This window comes from Etheostoma spectabile, chromosome 13 (genome assembly GCF_008692095.1).
Source record: "Etheostoma spectabile isolate EspeVRDwgs_2016 chromosome 13, UIUC_Espe_1.0, whole genome shotgun sequence".
NCBI classification, from domain to species: Eukaryota; Metazoa; Chordata; class Actinopteri; order Perciformes; family Percidae; genus Etheostoma; species Etheostoma spectabile.
The window spans coordinates 434,811-446,029 of record NC_045745.1 but is presented as its reverse complement, the minus strand read 5'-3'; the positions used below and the strand labels follow the sequence as shown (position 1 = coordinate 446,029).

Genomic DNA, 11,219 nt, shown 5'->3' with positions numbered 1-11,219 from the left:
AAATCATCTTTTGGAAATTGATCTTAATGTCTTAATTAAAAAATGAGGAAAAATCCAACCTTTAAGGACAGCAATTTTCTTTGTGAATGAGTAAGGTATCGTAAAAAAAATGTTCTTCAGTAAAATACAGAGAGCATGAGACACCCCTGTGTTAAACTCCCATTGAAGCAGGCAGATTTTTATTCACATAGTCTGTTTGATTTGCATTGATAGATGATTTTATGGAAGTGTGTGATGATGTGGGGCTATTTTTAATTCCAAAGGCCAATAGATCAGGATGTATAGTATCCTGGATCCATGATATAACTGGCCTTTCAAAAAGATCTGCCTGCTTCTATAGGAATATAACATAGGGGTGTGTATACTTGTGCCCCCTGTATTTTAAGAAAGAACATTGATTTATTTACGATACATTATTCATTCACAAAGAAAATTGGTGTCCTTAAAGGTTAGATTTTTCCTCATGTTTTAATTAAGGCAATAAGATCCATTTCCAAAAGATGATTTTTTTATTCCTCATTTTAGTCAACTTAAGCATTGGTTCATATACACATATCTGTAAAGTGTCTTGCTAACTTATGATTTGATACAAAAAATAAAATTTAAATAAACGCAACATCTTAATCGTAATCATGTTAAATAATCGTGATTATGATTTTTTCCATAATTGAGCAGCCCAACATGACATTACAAAAAAATTCCCACCGACAAAGCATGGTAAACGGGTTGGGGGGTGGGGAAGGGGGTGTTACTTCTGATTATGACGCAAAACAGTGGCCACATTAAAACAGCACGGTTGTAAAATGTCAACCAATGTAATTTACTTTGATCTTGATCTCAAGTGGTGAAACAAAACAGCAGATGTTGTACCTTAATTTGAAAATAAATAAATCTATATTGCCAGTAACTAACATTAAATGCTTAAATAGACCAATTTTATAGGTGGTGTTGAGTGTCAAGCATATCTGCTATATAAGAAGCTTTATTAAACAGAGCCCACAACACATCCAACAAAGTTGGATCAAAGATTTTAGATACCATCAACAAAGCTTTTCATGTTTAAGGCTGCAAATGCAAAATATACAAAGCACCAGAAAAGAAGACCAGACAAGGACCCACTGACTTTTAATTAGTGATACGTGGTACAAAAAGCCGCTTTATGACACATAAGTCAGCATTTAAATTAAGCTTATACTTAGTAGGTTTGCTAAATGTGTGTACTTCCTTTCTGGATAATGCCCCAAGCAATTCTCAACTAGATGCAGCTTGGTTTAGAAATGTTGTGGAATTTTAAGATAACATGATTTTAACATGTTTGCATGATGACATGTTTACATGATTACAACAGTTAAGGTATTCCAGTGGCCAAGTGTGATTGCTGGAATTATGTATGCTTGTAATCAGCAGCATAACTGCCAGGAAATACATCAAAAGTATACCAGCCAATCTCACATTTGATCAGCTCTGCTCCCATGCTCTGGAAAGGGGTTGGGTTATGTAATGACTTCCTGTTGGCTGTTTAGCCTTGCCAATCAAAGGCTTGCTTTAGGAACACTCTCAGCTTCAGGAAAAGTCTATCATTATGATTCAGTTACTCTGAACATAAAGTGGACTAAAGCCCATATTGAGCCCTAAAACTACTGCTTGTTTACATTCAGCCAGTTAGAACAGAAGAACACAACAGAATAGAACTGTTTAGTACACAGTATTTGATGGCCGCATTCCAATTCAATTCAGTGTGGAAGTAATTCAAGTATTTCAGAATGTTACGCCGCTTGAGTAACGTAACGGAATATGTTACAAATTAAATTTTTGATCATGTATGTACTCTGCATTCTGTAACGGAATGCGTTTTGAAAGTATCCTTCCCAACACGGTCTGTTGGGGAACAACTGCTACTATTCCTCAAAACCCAAGCCAAGTTCTTGTGTCTTGCTTGGTACCTGCTGGTTTAAGTGAAGGAGGATTGCATAGAAACCACTGAGATAGCGACAACTTCAGCACGGGCTCATAGTCAGTTCCATTTGTACTTGGAAGTCGATATTTCCAAGTTCAGTCTGAAACACACCCCCTGAACTTGGATTTCTGAGTTGGAAAGTCGGACAACCTCACAGTACCCCGGCCTCAAAATCCAACATGGCTGCTCCGTGCATCAACAGTAGTCAAAGCTGTAATAACATACAGTTAATTAGTTCTTTGGTCTTATTTGTGTCTTACTAAATCATTCGTACATATAGTCCAGTCCAACTTCTATCTGTGGACATGTTGTCATGCTGTTTGTATACACAAAAAAACAGCCTACTGTGTTATCAACTGGTATGACTAAGAATGGCTAACTTGGCTAGAGTTAACCCCATAGTGAATTTAGACTTGTTAAATGGAACGCACTTGGGTGTGACGTCATTCCCAGCTCCGGATTCTATCTTCCGAGGTAAATGGGACCAGAGACCGTTTAGAACCGAGACGCCCCAACTTAAGGTAGTTCCCTCTATCTGTGTCACGTGGGCTCCGCCACTGCGACACATCTTTAGGAAACTAGCAGCAGGTCTGGTAGGTAGGTCTGGTCAGGAGTGTATTGATTCCAATGGGAGAAGTGAATTTAAACAAAGATAATGAGCGATCTGTGACTATCAGTAACTTAAGGTGGACTAGCTATTCTCATTTTAGTGAGAAGATGCTACTCCACGTTTTGCTTGGAAAATCTCTCTTGCTTTGCATTTTGGGTGTTGATATACACATATTTTCATGTTGTCAAAAAACATTAATAAAAACAATCTTTAAAAAAATAAAAGAAATATCTTCCTTGCTGCAACCAATAAGCACTATAATAATAATAATTTTTAATTATACTATTTATTAATCCCCTATGGGGATATTAAAATTAACACACAGGCCTGAATTACACACACACACACATGCTCAGGTCCTATACATGCACTAATGGAGAGATGTCAAAGTAAGGGGGCTGCAACTGTTGAACAGGCACCCTGTGCGGTTGAGGGGAATTCGACGTAGGGCTGTGCAATTAACTGAATTTTTATTTTGTCTGCCAACGATCACCAAAATAGTATAAATCGAGAAAAAATATATATATATTTTGCCATGTTCTGTTTTGCAAGAACACTCTTATTTTGTCTTGTGTTCTGAATGACACATGCATTTGCATAAACTCTCTCCTATACAGTCAGGGAGGCAAATCGTGTGCATTCCATCCGCTGGAATTTAAAAACTCAAGCGCGAGTAAAGATGGCAGAAGGAGGGAAGCCACCGCAGCGTTTGGTGAGCAAAAAAAAGCAAAACCAATAGCGTTGTCTGGAAACAGTTGACGTTAGCTAACCCTGCGGTTCCTCTGCCCCCCCCCCCAGTTTTGTTGTTAAACTGTATGTAAAATGAGCAGGGATGTTTAATCACCTGTTTCATGTAACGTTATTCTACGGTTCCGTCTATATGCTAGGTAGCTAGTAAATAGGCCCACTGAGGTTGACATTTTTGTTCATATTTTAGCACAATGTTTAGTAATGACAGCAGGCTAGTAGTGGTCCTAGTGAGTGAAAATTCGATGTGAGATGTACATTGTGTTATGTATCTGGAATTGTTCATTAGCTGTGTAAAGATGAAAGTCTTGTAAGATATCTGTAAATCTGCACCAACACACAGTAGTAAAACAGATTTTATTCTGATCCAAAGACTCTTTCTGTGAGATGGTAAAGAACACTAAAAGATTATACCCTTGACACTATCCATTATATCCTTAGTTAATGCTTAATCGTGTTAAATAATTGTGATTTCAATATTGACCAAAATAATCGTGATTATTATTTTTTCCATAATCGAGCAGCCCTAGTTTGTTGCCTTGCTCAAGAGCACCTTGGCAGTGCCCAGGAGATGAACTGGCTTCTTTCCAGCTGTAGTCCACACTCCGTACTTTGGTCTGTACGGGAACTTGAACTCTCCGGTTCCAACCCAACTCCCTACGGACTGAGCTACTGCCACCCCACTACGCTTTGTGCTAAATAAATTGAGCAGTGACATCTCTAGTATGCAAACGTCATCTGCACCTAAGCGCTCTAAAATCCCAGAAAAAAAACGACGACATTAAATGACATCTGGCTGCTTCAGCACAACCATACAGACCTCTACACACAGACTGCTCAGTTATAACCCGACTCAGCCAGACATTTCTCCGTCCTCAGATGAGATGGAAGGGATAGCCCACTACTTCTCATGCGTAATCCCAATACCACAGCGAATTTAAGCTTGTCTGCCTTTTTTTCATCTTAACATTGTTAAAGAGCAGCCAATAATAGTGAGAGCAACTAGTTAGACGACAGACGATGGAGTCATAACTGCACCTTTCTCTCAGCTCCACACCTGCTCATGAGTGTGTGAGGAGAGAAACGCGACAGTAAATGACAGCATACTGAGCTGAAATGGACACACTGTGCATACTGCACATAACTGGGCTCTGATGGGCTACAGGAGACGCCGCGTCATGACAGCTAGCTTCAGTTGTACTATTGAATCTCACAGGCCTGTCACATTGGCTCCATTCAGCTCACCTGGTGGACAGGGTGTCAGCACTCTTTTTAAGGGCCGTCACTTGATGCCAATGCAGTCACGTGCTACTTGTGCGGCACGGCATTTAGCGTGGGGAGGGTGAAGCTGGGGGGGTAGGGCTGATGTTCCAGGGAGTACAAACTTGGGAAGAAAGAGACTGGCCACCACCTTCACCTCAGGTTCTAGAGTCTATCAACAGTTGTGCCTTTAAATCCTTCGCTTGAGCATTTTTCCGTTTCATTCCCAGTAAATTCTCTGGCACTGCAAATAGGCCTAAACCCCTTTTAGAAACCTAGTTTACGTCCACAGTTTTGGATTCCTATAATAAGTAGTTTAACAGAACAATCATGTCAGACCACAGCAAGCCATGTAAACTTGCCTCATGGGCCATACAATTTTAGTGGGCAAGAGTTAAATGGTGCTAACAGAGAAGCAGATAAAACCAAGGCAACAATCCAGCCATCAAACTCAAAACAGGTGACACATGAATGAGATCTTTCAAAAGCGCTGCAGTTTCATTCCATACAGATTTGCATGTAGGCCAGGGGTGTGGACTAGACGGTCAGAACATCTAGAGACAACATCTAGACTAGCACTTCACTCAATAACCTCATAGATGACAAAGTGTGGCCAACAGTAAACAAATGGATCGCCCAAAGGTGGAGAGGTGAAGTTTTCTTAACAGTGCTTGCTTGTAATACATGGGCTCATCTAAATTAAGTTTAGTCAGTGAATGTATGTTTTATACAAAAAAAAACAGATCAGTTTGAGTAGTTGGTTATAGTCACAATCATTAATTGGGCCATTGATGTTGACATAGGAATAAACAATGTGCATGACATCATTTACCAAGCCCTCTGTAACCTTTAACAGGAAGTGGTGCAAATGTCTTGTTGGAGGTGTATCGCCTGTAATAAACCTCCAATCACCAAGCCCTTTCACACATGCACCCTTTGACTAACATCTAAAACAACTGCTAAGTAGTATTTTCTCTCTTGAGTGAAAACAAAGTCATCACATTATCAATATGAGCAGGGCAGCTTTAGAACACTTGAGTGTTCTTAGAGACAATGCTGCTTATGTGCGTGAACCAATCATAATATTTAAAGGAAGTGGTGTTTCACATCTGCCTAAAAGACTGTCCCAACACAAGTTTTTTTTTTCTGCTGCAAAAGTTTAAAAAAAAAAAAATAACACTGACAAATGACCTACTATTCTGGTTGTCTACCTCTAATGTAATATCCACTAAACTGAGAAGGGAGGCAGGAGGAAAAGAAATGATAAATTCTGTGAACAGAGCAGGAAAAAAAGGTTTTGAGCCAGCCTCTCTGACCACTACAACTGTATGTCAGATTGAAAAGCATGTGACACCAATATCAATTAACACATGGGTGCCTGCAGCTTCTAAATAATGCAACAGGGACCACAGGACATCATAGGACCTACAAATCCTATAGGAATTCTCTCTTGAATGAAGATGTTTATGGCAGTACCAAAGATCAACAGCCACTGCTGACTTCATATATTCATTACCTCACAAGAGACCTTTGAGCACAGCAGTGTGTAATGATATTTACATAATGACAATTCACCTGAACAAAAAAAGATCGCTGCTATGCATTTGGGCTGCCCACTAGCCAATAAAAACTCTCAGTGTAGGAAATACTACACATTACAAAACGGTGGAGCTGCAAAGAACATGTCCAAAAGTCTGTAGTTTCATAGATACTGCTGGGGAATAAATTGCACTAAACCCACTTAGTCCAAGTAATTTCACACTTACTTTAAACAAAGATGCAAGTAAATAAGGTAAAGCTGGCAGCAGAGGTTGATTTGTTCACCCTTCCCTTACCCCTGTCTGGTAACTGTAGAGTCTCTTTGACGTTATGTGACTGAGTTTATCTAGCATACCAGTGTTTAAGAATGTGAACTGTGGTACAGCGCAAACTAAATGAAGACTGTGCTAAGGGCCATATCTCACCTGCAACCCAGACAAGAGCAACACTGGCGTTTCCTGAGCACCCAGGTATAGCCCTGATGTGTCTAGCTTCCATTCCTAACACACGTGCACCCCTCAACCCTCTTTAAATACGTCAAACCTAAGTGAGATTCAGGCTGGGCAGTGGGTCTCTAGATTACATCAGGGAGAAGCTTTAGTTAAGCAATTCCACAGAGGAGACATGCATCACCTGCTTGTCTGGAATCAGCAACGTCACTGGGACATGATCTCATCACTGCATACTCCATCAGGTAAACGATGGAGGTATTCAAAAACCCACATTTTCCATCATCAAACATGGAACTCCTTGCTCAAGCTAAGCCTAAACATATAATGTAAATATAAATGGAACCCACATTTTACCAAGGGGCTGCCTGCTATTTGCAAGATACAGTTTGTTGTTGAGCCAGTTAATATAACAGCAAAGAGCACTGTGATGAAAAACATTATATATTCATTAATTCCTACACACTGATCATCCTAACGCTACATTTGCTTATAGATAATACCACATTTCAAATTACAACCAAGTGATATGAGAATACTCAAATATAAATTTCGCTGTAGAACAGGTATTAGTTGAGAACCTTTTACAAAAGGCTGCCTGATGGATGCTACTCAAATTATACTGTGATGAGCAATTTGCATAGTTCTATTTCTTTTGCATGGCTGATAGAAGTAGGCCAAAATCTAAGATAGTCTACCCCTGAAGAAAAACAACTGAATGGAGAAGACGAGGAAATAAGATGACTTTTGCACACACTAGGCAAATACCTGAAGGGCTACAAATGGTCCCAGCTAATGAAATTGAGACCCAACATGCCAAGGTGTGAAAATATAATGGATGTGGATTACTTTCACTCTGTTTCTACTATACAGAATGGAGCAGCACATTCATGTTCAGCTGTCTGAGAGTCCTTATTTTTACATTAGAAACAGGGTTGACTTAGATGCTCCGACTATAATTAAGCTGATAGTTCATTGACAATCCTGTTGATCCTGGTTCACAGTAAATGATATCGGGGAACCAGTCATCAGTGTTATTAGGACTTAAAAGCTCCATGACCCTATGCATACCGAGTATGAACTAATAATACCAAAAAATAAGCAGGGAAATGTATACATGAGGTCTGTTTTAATTTTGAGCCGCTGACAGCACCATGGAGGTCTAGAAAAAGATACAGACTCAAATGCAAAAGGTCAGGATGTGCAAAGGCTGTGTCAACTGTCCACCAGTCAAACCTCTCCAAATGCACTGAAAGAGAATGACTGTTGAAGTCCATCCAACCGGACAGATCCCTTTAACAGCTCAAAACTAAAAAAGCCTTATTCTGAAAGATGGTTACAATTAATCTGGTCATGATAAGCCTTCTGATTATTTGCTTGTGTGCTCTTGATAAAGCTGTGTAAGTGCACAACCCCACAGCCACTAAGTACACACTCAACAGGCACTAGACTTGCTGGCATACACAGAAAGGTAATCAGAGTCCCAAAACAATCACATCCTCAGTATGTGTCATTCTCGCAAACAAAATACCAAAAACGTAATCTGTGTGTCTTTTATACTATACAAGTCAAAGTTAATTATGCATCAGGCAGTTATATTTTAAATTCAATGCCTAGTTTAAGAATATACTCTGCTTGCTACCTGCTGCAGTGCATGTTTTAGCAGAAGATAGGGGGACTTATTGGCCATTCCAAGAGCTGAAATATTACTTTAATGCGAGCTGTTGTTGGTGGCACCTTAACGGCAAATCCACGTACGATTCATGACAACTCAGGCTGAAATGATGATCCTATAGGGCAGGCTAGGAAAGTTTGCCTTTTCAACTCAGTAGCTAAGTCAACGCTTTTGTTAACTCGCTACATTTTGTATCCATGTCATGTCATATATCTCCAGAGCTAGCTAGCCAACAGGGTTTTTTCTACTCGGATTAAAGTATTTGTGGCTGTCTAGAGAATGTGGTTAATCATTTAAAATAAAAATGTTCGCGTTACAAACGACTCACCACTAAGGACCCCAGCTGCTAACACTCACTGTCATTGGCAAACTGCTTGCCAATTGTCAAAACGGTTATGTTACTATTTAAGATAAAATGAACGATTTCTATCTATTACTACCTCAGAATGGTAAGTTTATATAACGTTAGCGTTAAGTTACATGTAACTTATGTGCAGGCCTCACAACCAAGACACATCATTCAGATTCAGGTTAAAGCACAAAATCAATGAAAAACAGCTATACCAATAACCAATAAACCGGATACTTACAATCCAAATGTTTCTTTTTTGGTCCCATTATTTCATGTGTGGTCGCCTTGCACACAGTTTTGGAAATCGCCGAGCCGGTGACACTGTGTTGAGCGGCGGTTATCCTGTCTGTAATGCTCTGTCCAGACATCCCGTATCAGATCAAATAAACGGTCACTGTTACAGAAACGTTTCCAAATCCAGCGGAATAACTTGGGTTTTGTGGACGGTATCGACCTCCAAAGGCTCTGTGCCACCTGAAAACACTGGAGACAAGAGAGAGAGACAGACAGAGACGAAATAATGAGACGGCAGCACAGGCGTTACAATGTAGGCTGACGTTAACTGGCTAGCTAACTGATGGGAGATAAAATTGCATCCGACTTTAGTTAAAAACACTGGCTGAACATGTAAGAACCATCCATGAAATCGCCATGACTGAAAGATACGAACCCAGTCTTATAATCGATCCCTCGTCTACAGTCTCTTCTCCTCTTCCCGTAAGTCTTTCTCAGTCACATACCGTAACGGTAGAAGCAGAGACAGAATAAAAATAGATGTGACTTCCGGACACAGTTTTTCACAATAAAATATCAATTGAGGAAAATTCAAGAAAAAAAGGAAAAGTGTATTTACACAAATATACAAATAGCAGGTTAACTTTAAAGAGTGGAAAATAAAGGAAGTGATAAAATGAACAACCACTATGACATCCAAAGCTCGTTATCTAAAGATATAGGCTACTATTCATGGCATTGTACTGAGTTGACTTTGATCAGGATATATTATTTAAAACCCACATAAAACAAATTTCAAGAACCGCCATTTTTCACCTTTTTCAAAAAAATTGCAAAAAATCTGTTCAGTTTGATGTCTTTATCTTGAATATAACCCACCCAACCAAATGCATGCTCTTGGGATAATCGATTGGACTCTATGGTGTGGTTTAGACCTACAATATCTGTAAAGTGTCTTGAGATAACTTAGTTATGATTTGACATATACATCAAATTTAACTGAATCATGTGTTTTTTTAGCCTATATTTTTACAAGTCAACTCCTTGTGGTGTTGGTGGGCTGCTACAAATTTAGTTCCCAATTATGCTTTCCTACTAATTAAGCTAGTCAGTGTAATTGGGTTCATCCCCCATCCTGTTAAAACCTGCATCCATGGTCAAATGCATCCATGGTCAAAACCATTGTGATTAGAGTTCCTTCGAGGTTTTATTTTGGAGTCCACAAATGTAATTTCCGGTCATGTCGCCATTAACCGTCTGCCTTGATACACTGTCGTTCTCGCTTACTTTGGTTCCCACGCTGAACTCTGTTCTTTATTTTACAGCGCCTCCCCTGCTGGGTTTAAATCATCGTTTAAATGGACTGAGGGTTTTGAAGGAAAATGGCGGGTCTATTTCCTGGTCAGTCTTAACCGCTTATAACGTTTAGACATTGTAATGCATTCAGATGATATTTGCCTCCACCTCTGCCCTGCGTTTATCTGAGATTATGCCTTTATCAAAGATAGGCCTAACTTTAGTGACACTTGATTATTGATTAAGTTTGAGGATTTAATTAGTTTAATTAATTGATTAATAATGAATTATATAAATAATTAATCAAAGACAATGGTAAGACTAATTCAATTACAATTTCCATGTGTTTTGTCACATGTGTGCTTTATTATCTATATAATTTGAGATCAAAGGTGCGTTTGCGATTAATAGCCTCTACTGGTCAGTTAGCGTATAGGCTATCAGGGTTCCCATAACCATTTGGAATTATATCAACTATTATTAAACTTATAAATAGCATATATCAGTATAATTAAGTAGGCATATGCTTATTCTAAATTATACACAACTTTTTTCCTTTAAATTATACTGCCTTTACTGGTTGAGTAGTTAATCTGGCGTTCTATTTGCTGCGGGATGGCAGGGGTCAAGGTCAAGTATTTTGTCGTCTTTGCTGAACTCTTAAATCAAACAAAACTTCCATTTGGTAGGGTCAGTCATTTGTTTTCTACGGGAAACGCTAATGTGGATTGCTTACATAAATTGCCTACTTAGGGCTTTTTGATCAGTTTTTGACAGCCTTGCTCGGGGGCTGCATTTGGCCTGTTTTATATGTCAAGTGGTACGGAGCTATTTTGGGATCCAATGGAAAATATTAAGTGACGTAGCAACATGTCCATTTCTGTTGCCCACAGACTACATAGCCTTCTTAAATGTCTGTTTAGTAATTCATAATTTATCCTTTCTTTTCTTTTCAGAAGCCAAATTTGAGCACACTCACATATGTAGATTCCTTTAAATGTTAAGGGGAAGATTAAAAAAGAGAAAGTGGATCTGTGAATTCTCACAGTATCACAATTGAATTAGTATCTTGCTACTCAGTCAGAATCTTATTAACCTGG

General features: G+C 39.0%; 1 protein-coding gene across 18 annotated transcripts in view; it reads right to left on the bottom strand.

Moving 5' to 3' along the window:
• Positions 1-9,398, bottom strand: part of picalma (phosphatidylinositol binding clathrin assembly protein a) — a gene marked incomplete at its 3' end in the record, with an annotated part of 40,804 nt that extends 31,406 nt beyond the window's left edge. For all 18 annotated transcript variants that reach the window (XM_032533588.1, XM_032533589.1, XM_032533593.1 and 15 more), the window contains 2 exon segments: positions 8,828-9,072; positions 9,260-9,398. In XM_032533588.1, the coding sequence (XP_032389479.1) occupies positions 8,828-8,957 (130 nt within the window). In that variant the 5' untranslated portion in view covers positions 8,958-9,072; positions 9,260-9,398.
• Between the last annotated feature and the right edge of the window lie 1,821 nt (positions 9,399-11,219).